This window comes from Indicator indicator, chromosome 6, assembly GCF_027791375.1.
Source record: "Indicator indicator isolate 239-I01 chromosome 6, UM_Iind_1.1, whole genome shotgun sequence".
Lineage (NCBI taxonomy): Eukaryota > Metazoa > Chordata > Aves > Piciformes > Indicatoridae > Indicator > Indicator indicator.
The window spans coordinates 35,682,708-35,705,793 of NC_072015.1; the positions used below are offsets into that span (position 1 = coordinate 35,682,708).

A 23,086-nucleotide genomic window follows, 5' to 3' on the forward strand; every position below is an offset into this window, starting at 1 on the left:
TTTTATCCATGACTGGAAGATGACACAAAAAGATTAGTTTATCAATACTGTTTGTGATGATATATGGAAACCAAAAGACAATAATCTTCCAGGTTATGCAAGAATTACTTGAAGCATTTTATGCTACAAGTCAAGCAAGCGGTTTCATTCTGAGTCATCGAGCAACTTGCTGGCAACTTCAGGTGGTGAAAGTTATGTCTGTTTGTTATGGACTGGAGATATCTCCTTGACCATAGGATTGTAAGATCACAGGATGTTAGGGGTTGGAAGGGACCTTTGAAGATCATCAAGTCCAACCCCCCTGCCAGAGCAGGACTGTAGAATCTAGCACAGGTTGCACAGGAACACATCCAGATGGCTCTTGAAAGTCTCCAGAAAAGGAGACTCCACAAGCCCTCTGGGGAGCCTGTTCCAGTACTCTGTGACCCTCACAGTGAAGAAGTTCCTCCTCATGTTGAGGTGGAACCTCCTGTGCTGGAGTTTCTATCCATTACCCCTTGTCCTATCACAGGGTGCAACGGAGAAGAGCCTGTCCCTTCCCTCTTGACACCCAGCCCGTGTGAGGTAACGCTTTTTACTGCCACTGCCCTTTTCATTTTAACATTATGGATTGTGCCTGAAATTCACTGAACCTGGAATCAGACTTTACCCTTCTGTATCCCCATCAGAACGAACAGCAATCTGGCATGAAAAACTGTTCTGTAGCTTCAAAAGCACACATAATGCTTGATTTTTAGCTCTCTTAAGGAGGAGAGAATACACATAGCATCATTAGGGGGTTATGCATTTGGGGTTATGCATTTGACTTCACCAGAACTGAACAAAATCCTTAAAACTCCTATCTTTTTCTATAAAATTTCTATATTTTTCTATTTTAAATGCATTCTACACTATTTGTTACATTAGTCTGAAGGATAACATCTTTTTAGCTTGTTTGTTTGTTTTCAAAAACCTGTGAAGTTCATATATTATACCATTAACCTTCCTCCTTTAAACAAGAAAGGTACCTGCAAGCACAGGGAACAAAACCAAATAGCCCACACAAGCAAACTATCTTCTGGCAAGAAGAATCTGGACTGGACTGGAAGGCAGGAGAAAGTAATTATTTTTGTTCACATGCTGTTCTTTTTTTTTTTTTTTTTTTACAGAATATTTCTGTTAAAGCTCTACAGGCATGTTTAGATTTAGAATTTTTGATCCTGCCTGCAATATGAATAATTCTTTAAAGTTTCATCTATTTTAAAAAAATTAATTGGAGATCTTGGTGCATAATACCTGGAGAAGCTTGTTTCCATAAAACTAGGGGCACTCCAAAATGCCAGAATTTTGGGTAGTATGAGCTTTTAAGAAATCACCATATCACTACTGGAGACATTTAATCCTTTCTATTGACCATCACTAATTTGTGTGAATAAGTTTTAAGTACCAATGAGGTGACATTGAACCAGATTCTCCTCCACATTACATGAGCACATCAAACCAGGGGAGCACAAAAGTTACTGGTGACATTTGGGCATAAAAATGTATAACAGAGACAAGAAGGAGGGGATTGCTTCCTCTTCCCCTCCTCCCTCTCCAGTTCCCTAGGTCACCAGGTGATGTGATGGAAAATCCACTTTCCATGGTTTTTAATTTACAGACATTAGAGGTTTCCTTAGGTGACTGACTTGCACAATTTGGGGCAATAACATCCCCTTACAATCAAAACTTTTCCAAACTGCTGTTTCCAAAGCATTCCTCCAGAGCGCAAGTTTCCACTGAAAAGCAGCGGCTTTTCTCACTCATCTAAAGTGTCACCTTCATGACGAATGGACACATTAAATGTGTCTGTTTATGCTTTTTGAAAAATACCTGCTACAGACAGCTTCTTGTCATCAAAGAAAAGGTCAGCAATTCTGGAACATTTGTCTTTTTGTAAATGAAAACCCATAACAACTTCAAGGTCGATAACGTTTTTAGTACTTCACCATGAGAAAAACAATGAACCTCTGTGGGATACAAAAGACTTTTGTGGTTGCTCCTCATTTCATTCTAGAGTATTGTAAATTTTCTACTATTTAGTTGCTGTTGTTGGGGGGGGAGGGGGTTGTTTGGTTTTGTTCGGTTGGTTGGAGGTTTTTGTTTGTTTTATATATAATTAACCACATCAATAACATGCTGAAGCACTCTGTGCACTTTTGGCTCCAGCATCTTTGCTGCAAGAGGTTGCCTGTGATTGACAGAGCAAAGGAACTTGGCATGTGATGATAGCTTTGTAACCTTACCCTTGAATACATTTTTTATTCCAGCTGCTCCATTAGTGGTTAGTTACACTATGTGGTTTTTCCATATAACATTACTCTTATCAAAGAAATAATTTGCCATCGAGAATGTATCTTCTGCAGTACATCTTTTCCTATAGTGGCTCACAAGAAAGTACTTCTTTATCTCTTTCACTACTGAAGCAGAATCCAGTAAATACCATGAGGTGAGACACATTAGAAGCATCTGTACTTGCACACAGCTGCATCAAACCTCCTACTCTTCAGCTCTTTTTATCACAACAGGAAGAACAAGTATTGCCCCAATATCATGAGATTTTTGTCTCTTGCTGTTAAGGCAGAAACCTCAGAATGTGCTTTTAAACATTTATCATTATGTTTAGTGATGGTTTAGTGATACTGGACTAAATATCATGATACTTTGTACACCTCTGAAAAAAAACTGTAGAAGTTTGTCTTCATGTTCTTATAAATTTCTTTCTAATTGTAATAGCTTTACATACTATCAATGTTAATGTCTCCAGGTATGATATATACTTGGGGTGAGGTTCATCAGTAGCAGCTATAAATCCATATTTCAAATAGGTTTAGTGATAATGTTGCGGTTTGGGGTTTTTTTTGTGGTGGTTTGTTGTTTGTTTGTTTGTTTTGTGCAGCTTCTTGTCAGATCTGGTTAGCTTGTCATTGCTTTTATCCATAATGTGGTTGATGAGGAGCTTGTTCGTGCAGTAGCAGGAGTGTCAGCTCTACTATTTCCTTCTTGTTCCCTTGTATTTATGAGTATCACCTTCAATATGCAGTTTCTTTGCAGCAACCACTTGTCCATCTTGTAGTATAGTAAAAACTAGATAATATAATCTATAAATCCAATTAACTGGGCATATGTAAACTACAATACATTGCAACATGCTGAAAGCAAATGAATGAGTGAGGAAGTCACTGTCAACCCCTCTGCATTGTGAAGCAACCACTCTTCCCTCAGGGCACCTCGTGAACCCTTACACAACCATCCAGCACATGGACTAACTGGATCACTGTCAATCTGTGTATCAAAGATTAGTAAAGCCTAATTTCTGCCTTATTGTTTTAGATGAAAATAAATACAAATGGAATTGCAACTCTTTTCTCCTGCACCCTAACAGATCATCTTGCATACCTTTCACTCCTTCTGGGGTGCATGCACCCCTGTTTGAAGACCACTGGCTTTATAGGATCCTTAGCTCTACTCACTCATTAGCTGGGCATAGTTCAGAGATTCTATCTAGAGCATCTATCTAGATTGCAGCATGGATTGAAAGCAATTTGTGCCCACCTGCAAAAAGACACACACTTCAAGACATATGCCTATAAAAAAGACATATGCATAAGTACCTAGAATCCCTATACACTTCTCTCCCAAGACTGAAGATAGCCAATTCTATCAATTTTTTCCACTAAAAGCAATGCCAAGAAAAAAAAACTCAAACTTTAGAGGAAAATCATAAGATTGATTTGCAATTTAGACATAGACTGTACAGTAGGAGATTAAATGATCTGCAAGATGGATTAAGACAGAACTGAATCATGATGATACAGTCTGTATATGATAAATTACCTACTTAAGGAGATTTTCTAACTCCTAACTCTTTAATCTAGTTGACAAAAATACATAAAATACAGTGACTGTAAGTTACAGATGAAACAAGACATATTCTTTAATGTGTACTGGTAGCCATTAGGGCAGTGAAAAAGAATATAGTAGATTTTCCCACCTTGTGGTATTCTTCAGCTTGAATACATGTGAAACAGGATTATATATGGTATATATAGATATGAAACTCTCTGGGTTTTGAGCATGAAACAATGATTTCATGCTAGAGATATAGTCAAGCTTTCACATTTTGAGCTTCTTACTGGTATCGATTCTATTCTCCCTCTAATAATATGCACTTCATTTATTTGCACCTCAGTGTCTATGTTGGTGCAATTAGAATAAATCCACATAGACAATAAAAATATCAAGTTATTCTTAACTAATTAAGAAAAATACTAATGACTTCTATTTCACTGGCAGTAATTAGAGCACAAAGCAGTAATGTGATGTACTGGGTCTGGTTGGAACAAAGTTGAAGTCAGCTTTCTTCACAGCAGTCTGCAGGGTGCTGTGATTTTCATTTGTGGCTGAAACAATGATGATTACCCATCAGTGTTTGACTATTGCTAAACAGTGTTTGTACAGTGTCAAGGCTTCCTTTCTGCCCTCTGCTCCTAAAACTCTCTAACCTGAGAATAGGAAAAGTATGGGAGGGATCACAGCTACGATAGCTGATCCAAACTGATATTCCTTGCTATATGATCACATAATCGGCAATAAAAGCTCAGGGGAAGACTTTTGCATTATCCCATACAATGCTGTATGATCTACTGATACATAACAGATCTATGATTCTATGATTCTATAACAGACTTGTTAAAGAAAAATACCAAGATTTTAATGTCAGAAGGAAATGTATCAAACAGTCTGAACTCTTACAACGCAGAGGGCACTTTCTGATTTCCCTCAGAAAGTATTGTATCAAAACCATGTAATGGAGGTTGACAGAATCTCAGCCTTAATAGACAACATCCTTTTGAAAGTTCTTTCAGTCTTGGAGACAGATCAGAACTTTTTATTGCAGATATATTATTAGGATCACATATGGAATCTCAGGTCCTGTAGAGTTTAGCATTTGCTTATCAAATGATTGCATTTTTTTTTTCACAGATAAAAGTTTGCAGATAGGCCTAACTACAGCTGAAATCATAGAATCATAGACTGCTAGGGGTTGGAAGGGACCTCCAGAAATCATCAAGTCCAATCCCCCTGCAAAGCAGGACCACTCAGGGCAGGTCATACAGGAATGGGTTTTGAAGATCTCTAGAGGAGACTCCACAGCCTCTCTGGGTATCCTGCTGTCACCTTCACAGTAGAGAAAATTGTTTCTCATACTGAGATGGAATTTTCTGTGATTAAGTTTATGCCCATTCCTCCTCTTCCTTCTGACGGAAATGCAAATACCCCTGCCCTGTACACCTGAAAATGCATTATTTTTCCTTGCTTATCTTTCATTCTTGCATTAAATCTTAAAGGAAAAAGATCTTTGATATTGATGACTGAAAACAAACATGCATTCAATAATAGTCTACAGTTTTAGTTTAAATTTACATAGAATTTCTACTATAATATCAAAGGATCTGGGAGCCTTCTTTAAGTTACCTGGATTTTTAGTAAATGTAAATTATTTCATTACAAATTACCACAGATTGCTGAATATTCATTCAGTGGAAGTGATATTTCCAAAATAAAAATAAAAATTTATCCATTAAATTGCATTTAGGTGTTTTCTACTTATGCAAATATATTAAGCCAGTATTGAAATACCAGTACTCCAGTCAGAACTGATTTGTTGACTTTGATTACTGTCACTAAATTTTGATCAATGACAATTGATATCATAACATAGCAACATTCAACTGTATTTTTCAGTAAGGGACTATAGACAAGGAAGGTTAGAGGAGGTGCTAAGAGGCTAGCATCTGGGAAAAAAGTAGATTAAATGTTGATACTCATGTCCTGTTGTGCTCACAAGTTTTTCCACTTTCTCAAGCTGACTGGGTGGTAGCAAACTTGCACAGTGTCACCCCTACCAGCCTCTCCTTTGATTCTGCAAAACCTCATCTAGTCATCCCTCCCCTAGAAGAGATATGTGTGTCCAAGCTGCTCCTCCACAATGGATGACAGCTCAGTTCTCATTCCTTGCCTGTGTTTCCTGCTGAGCATTCAAGCATCCACCACAGCAGACCACCCATGCAAATTCGCCCACGGTCTCTCTGTTATTCCAGTGATGGAGTTTAGTACCTGGTGTTTAGTAGATCAAGTTCCTCTTGCATGTTCCCAGGCTGCATGCATTTGTGCACATCTGAGGCAGCTGTCCCTTCACTCTGATTTATTGTTCCTCAAGACTGTCTTGTTTCCACCACCCTGCACCCTATTCTTCAGACCTGTGCCTACTATTATCACACTTAACCATAACTAGGAACCCCTCTTGTTCCTAGTTTAAGTTAGCCAAAGAAATGTAGTAGGAATCTGGAGAGAATCCTCATTTTTTTTTCTTCTATTGAGAAGCCTGGTGTGACAGGTGCCCACAGGCTATAAAAGTAACTCAAGCGACCATCTTAGGCTAGACACTACTGGCTAGCATTACAAGACACTACTGTGCCTAAAATTACACAAAATGAATCCCAATCACAGAGCAATTCCTGTGAGCAAAGGGTGCATTCTGGCCTTAAGGAGTCAGTTATCTGGCATGTTCTCATTAAAGCTGAAGGTTTACATGTGTCATACACCTTTAGTACAGTGAACATTTAAGATCAAATCTGAATCTAGTCTTCTTTATGAGAATGATGGCAAAAAAATCTGTTTTGCTAAGCCTATTCAGAACTAATCTTTACCTAGTTCTGTAGTTAAAAATTTGCCTAAGGGTATTAGTCAACAGTGTACAAGAATTCTGCCTGAGAAAGAAAGGCTCAATCAGAGGTAAATATTCTAAACTGACAGCAAGTATTGTATACAGAAAATAATAAACAAAATGCAAAACATTTTAAGGTCATGAAGTTTATGCTAAACAAAGCATAACAAGGTAAAGGGTTTTCTTTAGTTTTGTGTTTATAAAGCTACACAATGGAAAAGAAATAATTCCAAGATAAAAGCTAAGGACAACTAGTTTCCAGGTTAAAGAGTGTTGACAAGTTCTTGCTTTTTGCCTTTGACAAGCATTTCTCCTGAAGTATCTCATATTCATATAAGCAAAAGCATGCATGAAACCATGGGTGATGGGATTCTACCACAGAAACCTTCACAGCAAATACCACAGTTTTTCATTTCACTAAGGTTGCCAAGCAAAGCAAAGCTGGTCTGAGGGCAGACCTTGGGACCGACTGCAGAAGGCTGACAAAGGTAACACAAAGCACTTGTCTGTTCTGCCAGTGCAAGAGCAATCAATTTTGCAATCATTAAACCTGACAGAGGTAAAAATTGAGATTTTTTTTACCTAGGCTGTAGGCAAATTAATTTGGTAGTACACCATAACATCATGCAGGCCGATATGAAACAAATAAAGCTAAAGTGAGGAAAACGACTGGAAAGCAAAATGAAAGCTGAAGGCTACAGTGCAGCATATCATAATCAAAAGATAATTCATATATTTCCCTTCTATCCTCCTCCAGGGCATACCATTTCAGTGTGGTGCAGACAGCCCTACAATCTTCAGTACTGCAAGGAGTATAATTTTTTTCAGTATAGCCAAAAAATATATCAGAGTGAGACCTTGTAAGCAAGACAGTGGACGAGCATGGCAATTTGGATCAGTGCCTGTCTAGGGTCCCTGTGTTGTTATGAACTCTGTAATACTAAGGACTGGATACAAAACCCTACAGTAAAAATGCAGATTTATGTAATTTGTTCTAAGCATCTGGAAAGAGATTTTCCTCCTTTATAACTTACACCTGGTGATCTTAATGGTTATATGAATTGGTGTTTTACAGTCTTAGAAAGAAGACGCCTTGCCATGTGGGCGATGATGAAAATGACATAGAGGAAATGAAAGGATACAGTTTCACTGATAAAGTTGCTGCAGCTGGATTCTGCAATTCCATTCAGTTTTAAATTAGTATTTCATATACAGAATCACTTTAGATAGATGAAGGTTACAGTAGACCATTCCTCTACTACATGCAACCTCAACAGGCAGAAAGATCAAAGATGGGAAGTTTTCAAGTTGGAGCATGACATGACCAAAAGGCCAGGTAAGCTCTGGGAAAAATATTCCTGCTTCCTTCTTGGTGACTGCAAACAAGCAGTTTGCTGTGTCCAGTGCTTGAGAGCAAGAAGAATTGTAGGGGAGTAGGATTCTATACTGAACTGAAGGTTCCTTGTACAGATGGATACTTGTTTCTGTAGGAAGCCATGGTTTCAGCACTCACCATGCAAAGCACCAGTTTTGATAAGTGCAATGTCATAGTGCATGTCTTTCCTCCCACACTTACATGTAATGCATTTTTCTAAATACTCTTGTTTATTTACTTATCAGGAAAGGCAAGTGCATCATAGGTTATGCAAATGTGATGGCTTAATAGCTTCCTGCAGTCCTTAATACTTGTTTGTTCTGTCTGGAAAGTTGCACTTAATCACAGAGTATTATTAAGGAAGTTTTGATCTGCCCACTAGGACTTGCTATTGCTGTTTCTTGTCTTGCATCTCATGGTGCAGTTTTAGTCTCTCTTAGAATCCCTGTTTAGATTTGGGACACAAAGGATGTCAGAACAAATTTCCACTATGTGCTGTAAACAAAGGCACAGTGAAGAGAGTCCTGCTCATACTATATTACTGACTGTGTGTATCTAAGGATGACTAGAACAGTCTCTGCAGGAGAAAGATCAACATCTGCTCATTTCTCATCATCCAAACAACTGCCAGCTCAATGTCCATATGCAGGCTGAACCTTGAAAAAAGTTTTGTAAGTAAAACATTCTCTAGAACACTAATTCTATTCTGTTATCCTCCTCCTTTTAGTACATGTGTATTTGCAGAGTGAAGTACAGCAATTTACCACCCACCTTCCTCCCCCAGAGTGGTTCAGAGCAAATATAAGCATTCTTGTCATGCATCTGTTTAAGAGTATCTGGACACATTCCTTGTTTTCCACCTACACCATACCCTTCTGGAATGGGCTGCGCTCCCATTTGTTTTGGTAGCAAAAGTACTTGGATTTAGTGCCAGAAAAGGATGCAGATATCTGCTGCTCTGCTGATTAGGGCTGCGTCCTGGTGGTGAGCTGGTGTGAGTTTAAATTCCTTTCAGAGGGTTGAAGGGGAAGGGAAAAGAGAATTTCCACTTCCTCATTGTGTTCTTGAAAGAGAAGCTAAGGCAAAAATATTATCATCATCAGAAGCAGCTTTCTGAAAGAAAGGATTAACCTCCACTCAGCCACTGAAGTACAGAAAATAGCACTCTGTGTCCAGAACATCATTCAGGGACCTCAATCCTGCATGTAGAAAAGCACATCTCTATAGCCCTCCCCAGAAGGTGTCTTTAACTTCCTGGAAAGAGGTAGGATTTACAATACACAGAAATCTTAGGGCTGACACTTGGCTACCTTCACTATCTCCTAAGTTTGTGTGTTGTCATCCTTGACTTTGGGAACGCATCCAAAACCAACTCATCTACTTCTCCATCAGCTGTGTAAGGAAGAAGAACAACTAAATCCCACAGTTCCAGGAGCTAGAGACAAGGAGCTTGAACACTTACACAGACCCAGCTTTATGAGCCTTCTTAAAGCTTCCTCTAGTGTTGCAATTGCAAATAACTCTGGAGTTGGAGCTGAGACAGCCACTGCAATAACATTGGCTGTGAATGTAACACTGGCTGTGAATGTAACTCTTATCTGATATATATGCATTTTAGCTTTTGACATTCACAAAAAGGGTTCATTCAATTTAACTATACTGACTGCAGACAAAGTTTAGAAATGTGTGTGCTGGAAGTACTCATGCATTCATTTAGTCAGGGAATACTAATACAACATCCAAGAAGCTTTTCTGATCTGGACTAAAAATGGGGCATTTGAGAGTTGATACATAGATTAAAAAATCCACACACAGAAAGTCTCTTCATGTGCTGTAGGCTGTAAAACCCTTTCTGGAACAAAAAGTTAGGTCTGTAATAAAATATTAAAGGCTATATTAAAATGCTACACAGGAAGAGAGTTTAAAGGGAGAGAATTTGAAAGCATGTCTTAGGGTCCTGCAAGAGGCAGAATTTGTTAAATTAAAATCCTGGAAGTTCTAGGAAGCCTACCACATGAGAGATTCCATATTTCATTTTCTGGTTCTTATTAACAAGATCATACAGACCATCCTTTATGATGATCTCTTCTTCTTATGGGAAATTCTTTGTTCCCTGTGTAATCCACAACTTTCACAAGTGTGTATGTTCTCATCCCCCAAATATTGATTAGTACACTGAAAACAACTTCTCCCAGGGCTATTCTTTTACAAAAAGAAAAGTCACTGTCAACTTATCTATCCTGAGAAGTATCCTTATAACACTGTTTGCTGCAGTCTTCCCCCTGGCTGTGCTCCTGAATTGCCTTAGAACTCCCTGCACCAATCCTACCATCTCTGTTCAGCCCAGCTCCTTCAGAGCACTGTACCAACCAACTTAGATTTTAGCTAAGCATTAAAATCCACTCTAGTAGTTCCAAGAAATCAATTATCTTATAATCTTTGACATAATCTCCCTTTGATGAAACTATGTTGTGATTTATCTAATTATGGAGGGTCAAGAACCCTTTCATCATCTGGTACTCAGGAGAGGTCTGTTTAAGAGCCAGATAACGATCACAGGTCCCACAGGCAGCCAACAGCATAGCAGCTTGCACAGAAGGCTGCATAGAAGAAAGGGGAGGTGGAAGACAGAGAGATACAAACCAGCATAAACAATCTCAGATATGATAGTGACACACCACATAGTAGTTTCCCAACAGGTTTCAGAGCAGCTGACCCTGCAGGTTGGAGACTTCAAACCATGTGGTCCTTTGGATGGTGGATGCAACCCTCCAAGTTATGGCTTGAACAGAGTGCCTGGAGCCTCTCTCTGATGCCAGGAGAGACAGATCTCTGTCCTGCAGGAAGTGTGCTATCCTTGAAGGACTGTGTCATGAATTAGAATGAATTCTAATTAGCCCATGTATTGGGGCGGGTGAGATGACTGCCCCTTTCATCAGCAGCCTGCAGTTAAACAGGAGTAAACTCTACTGGAAGCCAAACTATGTGCAGATCAATCTGCCTGCCCCACACAAATGAACAAAGACTGACCAGATGTTAACAGCTTAATTTCTTATTTCTCTGGGAGAAATGCCTGAGATATGACTGCCTGAGCCATATGCTACAGAGTAGTCCACATCACTGGTTCACTCAAGATCCCCAGCTCAGTGCTTTAGCACATGTAATCAGATGGTGAATGGCATTGTGTTGATGACAGGGCAGACTGATGTTTTGGGGATAATTGAGAATACGTGAAAAAAATCTTACACAAGCAACATTAATCCTCCTCTTCAAGCCTTTCTTCCCTTTCTATAGGGTATTAATTAATTAAAAGAAAGCAGAACCATGACCGTGTGGCACTATATATGTTCTCCTGCATCTCTAGATTTGAACTCCAAGAGGGGTGACTGTGATGTCTTTTCTTAAACCCTTTCCTAAGGGAAAAGGTGTCTCTGGCACTGCAAAGGTTCCACTCTCCTCATGGGGCACAAGAGGTTCTACAACATGCTGAAACTCAATTCTGAATCATCATTAAAAAAAAAAAAATCTAAAGGTGAGAATGAAGACGGAGAAAAGATGGTAAAAATTTCAGTTGGACACAACCAGAATAACACAGAAATAATCACAGTTCTCAGGAAAATATAACTTAAAAAAAAAAAATCCCAGTAAATAAATGTATCCATTCATAGACAATAGCACTGAACAAAATAAATAAGGCCACTTAATAATTACTCTCATACCCTGAGGTAATTCTAGCTTTAATAATTCATAATGAAAGTGATAGGAGAAGGACATATTTTTGAAATCATAATTAAGTAATGGACCCAGACGCTGACCTAGCACATGCTAAGTTCCAGCAGTTTAACAGCTGCTTTGTCTTCTTGACTCCAGTGTTTACAGATTACTTTTCACAAGGAATGGCTTCTATTAAATTTGTGTACCCTTCTGGGAAAGTTCATCATCCCAAAAGACATTCCATGGCTTCTCAAGGAATTTTTTCTAACCTCTTAGCAGTCAAGACCCAGAATTTCAATAAGTTGTTTCAGAAATGGTTATTTCAGTGAAGTGAGTTTATTCTCATCTGATCTGGACAATATGACACTTTCCTACTACTCATCTACATCCTGTGCACAACTGTGCCCACTTTTAAATTTTACCACTGCAACATCAATTTTAATTTGAAAATATCCTGCAATTTCCTGATGAATGGAAGATCATTAAATACCCAATCAAAACTATTGTGTGAGAGGAATGCTTGCAAGTTAAATCACTGTTTAGAATATTTCATCCTTGTATTAGGATTTTCTAAAAAACAAGCACCAAAGCATAGCAAAACCCACAACAGATATGGGACACTGCTATGGTTTAAAGCAATAAAACTTCAATGTGCACTGCTAACATCTGTTACAACAAACATTGTCTTAGAACATTTTTTCAATATAATCTAAATGTGATTTTTGTTTTGTTTTGTTTTGTTTGAGTCTTGGTTTCAGATAAAGGAGTGATTTTTATATCTGGTCCATTAGGAAACTCTTAACTGTATGGAGTTTTTCAGCCACAAGGTATTAGAGGTGTGGAAGGTACTGATCATTCCACTCCTTTATCTTAGGTTTCAAGTACCAATCTATCACACATGCACAATATAAGATTTAAACATGAGGGAATGGTAAGCAGTTATCTAAAAAAAAAAATCTTGAGTTTGATTTGGCTTTGTTTAAGACATATACTCAGTTCATGGGAACCCTGGGGCCTCATAGGGTGATAGTAGAGTAAAAATCTTAAGTACAAGATGACACAACCATGTAATACCTCTGCATAGCTCTAATTTTCTGCCAGGTGTGTTCTAACCTTTTTTTTCCCCCTTGTTTTTTGGAAGCTAAAAAAAAAAAAATTAAAATTAGTGTTAGGAAACAGAATAAAAGGTGAGAAATATTGGATAAAATACTACTGCCACAAGAAGAAAAAAAAAAAGTTTCCTAGTGTGGATGATGTTTGCACAATTGGCCAGAAGAAAGATTTATGCATGCCCTTCAGAAAGTTCCAGCAAGTGACCATCTACATTTTATATGCCTACATTTCTTCCTTTCAGATTCTGTAATTTCTTACTGAAAGAAAAGTCTCTGTCTCATCCATTTTCAATTATCGCTCTGATTCTTTCCCCTTAAGCCACTTTAAAACACCAGTGAAGATACAGCTTCCTATTTATATGAATAATATCCTTTCACATTAGTAGAAGTCACTTTCAGAGAACTGCTTTCCTGTGAAGATCTGAATGGTCAACTTGCATTATAGGAAAGCAAAATTAAAAGACAGAGTAAGGGAATTCATTATCCTTTACAAGCTCTAGACATCTTGAAGTAAGTTTTTTCTAAGATTTTGCTATAGAAATCAGGAAAGAAATGGGAATAAGACAACACGAAGGGATAGTTCAGACACATCTCTGTACTTCAGTTTTGCAGGTCAACTTAGAAACCATGAGGAAAGAACCTCCATATTCCTGTTCATCTGGAATGATTTTGGTAAAAGAAGATTGGGACTTCCTGAGATCAGGAAAAAAACAAAGAAATAAAAACTAATTCCTTCATAGTGTACACAGTTGGATTAAATACAGACTTCGTTTTGCTAGCTCTTTTACATCAGTAGTCAGGTAAGCATTCACGTTTGTTGAAAATTTACTTTAGCTTTTCTTTTAAACTAGTGAAAGAAAAATAAAAACCCTCTTTGTTTGATGCAGTATATATTTTAATAAAAAATATTCAGAGCCATATCAAGGCATCTCAAGCATCCTCCAAACAGAGGAAGAGCAGACTATGTCAGTAGCTGTCCAGTAACAATAAAAAAAAAATGCCACCTTTGCCTCAAAATGTTGCCTAACGGTTAGCTTTATAAATATTACTGGATATTTACCAGTATCAGTCAGAATTTATCTATTTATTTTATTCTGACTACAACAATTTAAGTTAGAAGAAGCTTAATTCTTCTCCAAAAGCATCTGAGCACATAGAAATGTAACCAGGAAAGGAAAGACAGGGCAGACAAAGATCTTTTCATTTCCTTTAGAGACAAAAGCATGAACTAGTAAAAGGAATCTGAAAGGCTTTATGGAAATAATGACATGACACAGAAAACAAACAAAAAAGATAGATAGATAGATAGATAGATAGATAGATAGATAGATAGATAGATAATAACATTAAGAAGAGAGAGTTTGAAAAAAGTTCTACAGTTAAACAATGACATTGAAAATGTTTCCTTTTTTCTGTCCTCTTTATCTTCTCTCCATGCCTTTCCCAATATTTTTCTTTCAGTGCCAACTTCTCTTACCTCCTGACTCTCTTTTCTACTTTTCTGCTCTTAAAGTTGAAGGTACAGGGCTCCTTCTAGGAGGAAATCACTAGATAGTTTTCAGAGTTTTCAGCTTAAACATGGCTATAATCTGGTAAATTTGATGCTTCCAAGCTCCTTCATGGAGAAAAAGTAACATTTTTCTTGCTGCCCTAAAACCTCCTGACAGCTGTGGTGGAGAGTGGAACTCTCTGCTCTTTTGTTTTTTCTTCAGAAGCCAAGCCTAGGAAGTCAAGGAGTGCAACCATGGCCTGAAGTGTGCATAATGTATACCTACAGCCATTGAAATCTGGTGCCTTGAGCTTGGCCTCCAATTTGAAAAGTTACCAGATATTTAATGTCTTTTCCCTGCCTGATCCCTCTCAGCACCTCTAATTCTCTCACTGAATCTCCTTACCCAACTCTTTATAACTCAGATCATAGTTTGCAGACTCCAAAGTTAGAGGGTAAGGCTACAATAAGAAAACTTCTAGATAAATAAGATTTCTACCTTGCTTTCTCTACAGGCATAGACATATACTATGTTGAATAGACTTGTTTAATAGCTGTTTTTCTTTGGAACATTTTTTCCCCCATTATTATATTTTCTGAGATTAGAATTTGAATTTATAGATGTTAAATATTCTCAAATTAGGCAAAATAGACCCTGACAACCTGATTTTTGAAGTAGATGTCAGTGTGCAAAATGTAACACAATGTTAAGAAATGTTGTGTTAATCATGTCAGCCAAAGTGTTAATCTGTCCACTTACAAGGGTTATTTCCCTTTAGTTTTTGTCATCAAGGTATTTTTAGGTTATTAAAATCAATGAAGATTGTGACAGAGTCACAAGAGAGAATATTGTATCTTTTATTTGTCATATTGTTAATCTATTTCATTAGCTTACTGTGCACTTCTCATTTCTTCTGGCTTTTTGAAATGCCACCTACACTGATAAAATTACATTAGGAGTTCTCAGTATTTCCAGGAAGAAGCAGAGAAACCACATAAAGAGGTAACTATTAAAAAGTAGAGAAAAACAAAGAGTCACTTGAGACGATCAGAATTTAACATGTTTTAAAAACAACCCCAGACAGTCTAGTCAGTGGGAGGGAAATGTATATTTTTAACATCTAGAAATATCATGTACATGCCACCAAATGTGAAGCTAAAATGCAGTTTCACTGAATTTTAACATGACAGGAGCAAAAAGAAACAACTAAAGCCAGTCTAAAGAAAGTGTCCGATCACAAAACAGGGAAGCCAGAACGCCTCTTGGCGTCCCAGCGCCAACTTTCAGCTTTAAACATAGTATGAAGTAAAAAGTGTGTATAAAATGAGCAACATGCTGGAAAGGCAGTAAAATACTGAAGTGAGGGTACGTAGCATTATTGACTAGTAAATACAGCATTATCTGAAACCCAGTACTTGATTAAGGGTTTTTCTTTTTCACAGTCATATTCTGAAGCCTTCACATCCTACACAATACTGGTGGCTCTCAACAGTTTTCCGTTACTGACGGTTAAGTATGACTTCGTTCTTAAGATTCTTTCCATCTAAACATGAAACACAACAAACACAAACCACAGGAATATTACTTGGTTTGCCTAATTCAAAATGCGTTACTGAACAAGTAGTGCTAGACAGGAGCAAAATTGGAAGCACCAATTGCTGCATAATCTCCAGTCAGTTGAAAGTTCACCTGGTAACTGGAAACAGGATATAGTCAGGACTTTTCCAAGAGCCTTGTGTGCAACATTAAAGATAGCCTTGGTTTGAGCAGTAGGCTGGACCAGACAGCCTCCAGGGGTCCCTTAAACCTAAATTACCCTATGATTATGTACCACAGTAAACACTTAAAAGTGGAAATTCTGAAAATGTTTTGTAACTTAATTTATAAATCTTTGCCACAGAACTATTAACTTTCGAAACAGAATCTTCTCCCAGAGGATGAGAACAGGGTAGCAGTCCCCAGAATCTAGGACACAGAAGCATAATAGGTATGAAATTGTCCTAGTTAACTAACAGTACTGATGAAGTTTGTACATTATCTTTTTATCTCTCTGTTCCAAAGGAAGATCAAAAGTCCCCATGTTGTATTTGTTTAGTCATCTACATGATGAAGATTCAACAACCCACCCAGTCTATTCTGCTGCTGTTTCCCACTTTTAATCTGTCCCATAAAATACATTTTTAGATTATATAAATTTTTTCGCAGATGTGTCTGGTCTACTTCCTTCTTGAAGACAATACTAGACCTGATGTCCCAACTTACATCTAATGAGCACTAAGTAATCTTGAAGTTCACTCTGTGTGTATTAAGTGTCAATATTGCATTACATGTGGAGTGGAGAAATGAAAGCTCTTTGCTTGCCTTCCTTTTACAGTTTGACCTTCTTGACCCTTACCCAGGTTGTGGTTCATTGTTGTGCTTCCCATATCTTTTTGTGGAGATCTGCTGCCTAGACAGCCATTTTGTACTTTTTCACTTACACTTTATTTAGATTAAAACCTTTCTCCACTTGTCAAGATCACTCTGAAGGCTAATCCTGTCCTCCTGCTTGCAGTTTTTTCCCAAGTAAGCATCAACTGCAGATCTAATAAACATTTTCTCTGCTCCACTATCTAGAGAAAACCTTATCTCTTCATAGAGAAAAAACACTTGACAGAATCTCATTCTTCTTGTTTGACAGTGAACTAGAGATAACTACACTGAAATTATAATTCCAAGCCAGAGAAGGATAAAGCATAACATACTTTTTGGTGACTTTCTGCTTCAGCATTTATTTTAAAAACAAATATTCCACTGACCCAATGCCAATTAACCTTGGTGGCAGGAATATTGGTTAGAGACTGCTCTTACAGAATCTTCTTCAAGATCAATTTTTCCTATGTTTCTTTACAAACACCTTTAAATTTTTATAAGTCATAAAACATCATACTTATCACCTATTCCATCTCCTCAAGATCTTTTTTTTTTTTCTTGACATAGAGGGAAATTAGATGGCTTTACCTGATTTATTCTTGACAAATCCATTTCGACTACTGTTTAGCATCTTTTTATTTTCTGTGTGATTTCAAACAGATTATCTGCCTAAATGTCTTCCAGGAATCAAATTTAGCTTCACTGGTCTGTAATTCCCTGGGTCTTTATGTGCTTTTGGTAAGAGAGACACAAAGATTTCTTTCCTCCCCCTACTTTTTATCCTTTAATTCTCAAAGCTTATAAGGGAAGACTCTAAGATTTCTTAAGTACTCCATAGTGAATTAATTGTGCTAGAAAACTTGAAAATATCTGATTCATCTAAGCAGACTCTAACCTGTTGTTATCCTTCTTCACTAGTTTTAATTATGCTAGTCTTCAGAAAATGGCTTTTTTAATGAATGCTGAGGAAAAAAAAACAAAACAAAACAAAACACAAACCCCCACAACCATGAAACTGGCACACCTCTTACTAGTTTTGCCACTCTGTCAATTACTGGGACATCTCTTTCTCTTGTCTTTCTCTGATTGATTACTTAAGAGGATGATTTCTTTTAACTACTTTATTGTTAAAACCATGCTTAAGGCACTTGGCCCATACTTTACTGCAATTTCTATGACTAAAATGTGAAATTCAGAAGATTTAGAAGGTGCAATATATGGACCCTATATCTGTTGTGGAGGCTTCAGTCATTCCTGTCTCAGTAAGTTCCTCCAATATTTTCAGCTATAAACTTAGCTGATTTTGTCCCTCAGTGTTCAGACTGCTGCTTATAATAAGTCAGAGCACAAAGGAACATGATGAAATCAGATTTATTCTCTCTTTTAAGTGAATCAGTATCAGGATACAAGCCTCCTTCAAAATCATATCCTTTGGCAAGTCAAAGAGCATAATGGAACTTTTTCTAAAGAAACTATCTTGGGTGTGAAAAACAGATAGGAGAACCCATGGGGTTTACTGTAGATAGTCAAATAAACACCAAAAAGGAATTAAGTTTATTCAATACAGCAAATGTGACCTAGTATGACAAAGCCAAACAATACTGAAACACTACATCCACTTAATTGCTCTTAATGCAGGAACTAGCTCCTTGGAGGTCAGTTATTAGTAGTTCTCTTTGTGTACCAGAAAGTAAGCAAATCTTACCTCAGAGAACCTTTGTACATCCTGGGTTAAAGTTCCTACTCTCTTCCACTTGTAGTGTTTGAGTAACTTCAAAATTGCTGGATTCACTGCATTATCAGATGGCACTGTCCGGAAGAAATAAGGATATTTTTTCTTATCAGCCAATTCTGGGGTTGTTGCTGCAAATGAAAGCTGAAAATAAAACAAAAAAGAAGATAAGAAAGTCGCCATAAGTCATTTAGCAGCCAGAAGAAAAGCTTTTCTTAATGTACAAAAACACAATCCATGCATTGCTATCTTGTAGAGAATTTTCATCCTCATACAGTTTGGAAGTCCAACAAGCACTATTTACTCATTTACTTTCAAAGGGAATTTCGAAATACCTTAGCTCTATAAACCATCTGCATCTAAATTAAACTAGGAAATCTTCAGTCACTGGCACAAAATCCTGTTTGAGATCATGTATCTTACTTATATGTTGTGCAGAGCAAGAAGCTCTAATGGAGTAAATCTCTATGATGAATTCCCCATCACCTTCCCTCTATGTTCTCTTCATAAAAATTGCGAATAGCTCCAGCTGGATATTTTCACACTCTAATACATATTTAAATTGGAGGGTGAACATCTAGTATCATTTTTTCCTATCTTCAGGTAATAAACCAGGTCTAGTATCAGAAAGGGGTATCAGAAAAGAGAGAAAACAATTATGGCAGCCATGGCTGCAGCTCAAAATTTTAACTGGCTCCAGTTTCCTGCACTGAAGCAGCCCCTTACGATCTGTGTTACCGAGGGGGAGTCATTGGCTTGGTACACCTGTCTGAAAATATCAAAAATTGTATATGGTTTGAGAATGGACAAGAAAATGAACAAGAAAAGAAACCTTTTAACATGAAGACACACAAAACACTCAGAAAACTTCCCTGAATTCTTCTGCCCAAGTTAAAGGCAGCATATTTTTGTGACTGATCTTCAAGCAGTGGGAATGCCTGCATAGCTACTTTTTGCAAATGTTCCAGTTCCAGTATTCTTTAGGTTGCTAGGAATGTGCTGCTTAGATGGTTTTCTTTCAGCCATGCATAGTAGTTGAGGGCTTTTTAAAAGTACTGATTTGATGCAAATTGGCTTGACTGTCAAAAAATATCTTCCCTAATACAATTATATTAAGTCTTTCAAGCTCAATAGAGTCAGAAAACATAGGTCAGTTCAAGCATATATAAGCACATCAAACCACAGGATTAAATTTACACTTTCTTCAATCAAGCATTCAGTAAACTGGGGATAGATATCATTTTTTGAAAATCAGAATAGGCAAGTTCAATCGGAAACAACAGTTCTAACCTTCTCTTCATGTTTATAAAAATCTAGATATAGCCTGACAGAGACAGGACTCATTCTCTCTCTGATTTTAGACTCACAAAGAACATGTTGTATTATTATAACCACCTGAATATAGTTTGTTTTCCTGAATAAAAGTCCAGAAATTTGTACAACTGAAAGTGCATAACTGGATAGTTCACATTATATCATTCAAAAAAAGAAGATTCTTTCTCTTCACCAGTCAAAAGATGAAGAATATTTTGGAGACCTTCTTCTGCCTTACAATTCTAAAGTAAAACATTTTTAATATAGCAACTGCTCTTTTATTAGATTTTATTTTAAAAGTACACTATGAGGTAGTGTGATATTGTCATCTTGATTTTTCCAAACCCGTATTGGTGGGTCATCGAGAACTTTGCAACATTAAGTATGAATGTTTTTTAGCATGAATGTTTTTTAGCATACATAGCTAGTTTGCAATGAGTTTTCAAAGAGCTGATTTCAAGGGAGAAAAAAAAAAATAATGTTTGCCAGGCAGACCTAGCCAGCTTTTCTGTCTAGCCTTGTAATGCTGAACATCGTGCAGCCAGTGCACAATGAAAGCAAAAACAGGGACCTAGAGAAGCAATTTTAAATCCAGCATGAAGAGCAGTGCCTTCCAGCATCCTGGCTTCTTGCAGCTTGTGGACTGCAAAGGACTTGCTTTTCAAGTTATTATGGCTTTGGATCGAATGTAATTTGATTGACCCTTAAGAAAAAGAAATAAAGAGCAATGCTGAAGTGACAGTAGTGACAAGCAACATCAGCAAGTTTCATTTAGCTCAGGTTCAAAGACTGAATGGTAGGGTTTTTTGATCAGAAGAATAAAAGGTCTTAGTTGAGGAATATCTCTATAGCTGGGGGGTGGGGGTGGAGGGCTTTAGGACAAAGATCTGTGATATAAGGCAATTCAGATCCCTCCTTTGACATTTGAGTGCCTGCATTAGTATACTATTTGCCCAAATTTCCCTGGGAAGCAATGAAGCAAAGCGTTACATCTCTTCATTGATTAAAGAAAGATGAAAAAGTCTCATAATTTAGATTTCTCATCCTTGTAAAGTGAGAAGAGATGAGCCCAAGTTTATGCGTAATACTACTGACATCCAAATAACAAAAGAATATTCTTCTTAATTTTCTTTTTGAAGAAAGTTTTTTTTTTTAATGCAAAATGGGAAAATTTTATGATCAATTATTGGAATGTAGGGTATGTTCAGAGCCCTTTCAAGAGTCACACAGACCATGGCTGGTCTCATTCTGAATCACTTTGCTGTTTTAATAAGAAATTCATGATAGATAATGAATTTTTAATGAATGATTTATTTGTCAACTCGTTTCCATGATTTTTTTCTTCTTTCTCACAAAAGCTGAAAATAACTTTTCACGAAATTGTCCTTATGAGAGTTTGGGGACTTGCAATGAACCTAACCTAATGATCACCAGCACTCAATATTCTGCTTTGAAAGCGATGAAAAGAGAGAAGAAAAAAAAATGTTTGAAAAAGTGGTAATGAAAAAGATCATGTTAATAAATTAATTGACACAATGCAAGCTTATTGAAAGAGTTTGTCACAGAGCACAGCTATATAGAAATATCAGTAAAATACACATAAAAACTTTAGTCTAGGTGATCAAACAACAGACTCTATGTGAGTGCATTCACAGACGGTACAGGCCTTGCTAACCAAACACAAATCCTTTGTATTTAGGGCTACCATTGTGTATTCATAGCTGCTTTGAAACTTGAACCTGTTGAAAAAGTTATTGTAAACTGGTGGAGTTAGGTTCTGCCCTCCTTGAAACAGAAGTGGGAACACCCATTAGAGAGCACCCCAGGTCAGGAGGTTGACTGGAGGCTAGCAAATGTGACACCCATCTACGAGAAGGGCCAGAAGGATGATCCTGGGAACTACAGTCCTGTCGGTCTGACCTCAGTGCCAGGGAAGGTTATGAAGCAGGTCCTCTTGAGTGCTATCACAAGGCACACACAAGACAGTCAATCACACCCAGTCACTATGGGTTTATGGAAGCCAAGGTCCTGCCTGACTAACCTGATCTGCTTCTACAACAAGGTGACCCACCTAGTGGATGAGGGGAGGGCCATGAACATTGTCTGCTTGGACTTTAGTAAAGCCTTTGACACTGCCTCCCACAGCATTCTCCTTCAGAAACTCATGGCACAAGGCTTGGATAAGTGTGCTCTGCACTGGATAAAAAACTGGGCCCAAAGAGTGGTGGTGAATGGAGTTAAGTCTGGCTGGCACCCAGTTACTAGTGATGCCCCTCAGGGTTCAGTACTGGTGCCTGTCCTCTTTAATATCTTTATTAATGATCTGCATGAGAGGTCTGAGTACACCCTCCATGAATTTGCAGATGACACCAAGCTGGGTCGATCTGCTAGAGGACAGGGAAGCTTTATAGCAAGATCTAAAAGGTTAGACCAGTGGGCCAACGTTAATTGTATGACATTCAACAAGGCCAAGCGCCAGGTCCTGCTCTTGGGTCACAATAACCTCATGATAAGCTACAGACTTGGGGATGTGTGGTTGGAAAGCTGCAGCTTGGAAAGGGGCCTAGGGAGTCTGGTTGATGGGTGAGAAAATATGAGTCAGCAGCATGCCCAGGTGGCCAAGAAGGCCAGTGGCATCCTACCTTGTACTAGAAACACTGTGACCAGCAGGAACAGGGAGGTGATCATCCCCCTGCACTCAGCACTGATGAGGCCGCACCTCAAATACTCGGCTCAGTTCTGGGGCCCTCTTTCTATGAAGGACATAGAAGCTCTGGAGCATGTCCAAAGAAGGGCAAGGAGGCTCATGAAGGGCCTGGAGCACATGGCCTGTGAGGGGTGGCTAAGGGAGCTGCAGTTGTTCAGTCTGGAGAAAAGGAGGCTGAGTCTCTCCACAACTACCAGAAAGGAGGTTGGAGTGAGGGGGGGCCCAGCCTCTGCTCCTTGATGACAAGCAACAGGACTAGAGGAAATGGTTGCAAGCTGTGCCAGGGTAGATTTAGGCTGGATATTAGGAAATAGTTCTTCACTGACAAGGTTATTAAACATTGGAATGGCCTACCCAGGGTAGTGATGGAGTCACTGTCCCTGGAGGTGTTTAAATGGTGTGTGCACCTGGTGCTTAGGGACATGGTTTAGTGTTGACCTTGCAGTGCTGGGTTGAAGGTTGGACTAGATGACCTTGATCTT

At 38.0% G+C, this 23,086-nt stretch overlaps 1 protein-coding gene across 1 annotated transcript in view; it reads right to left on the reverse strand.

The window, feature by feature from the left end:
• The window catches only part of GABBR2 (gamma-aminobutyric acid type B receptor subunit 2), a 498,889-nt gene that overhangs the window by 275,662 nt on the left and 200,141 nt on the right, over positions 1-23,086 (reverse strand). The window contains exon 3 of the mRNA XM_054381694.1: positions 18,557-18,727. Coding sequence (XP_054237669.1) covers positions 18,557-18,727 — 171 coding nt within the window. The remainder of the gene's footprint in view (positions 1-18,556; positions 18,728-23,086) is intronic.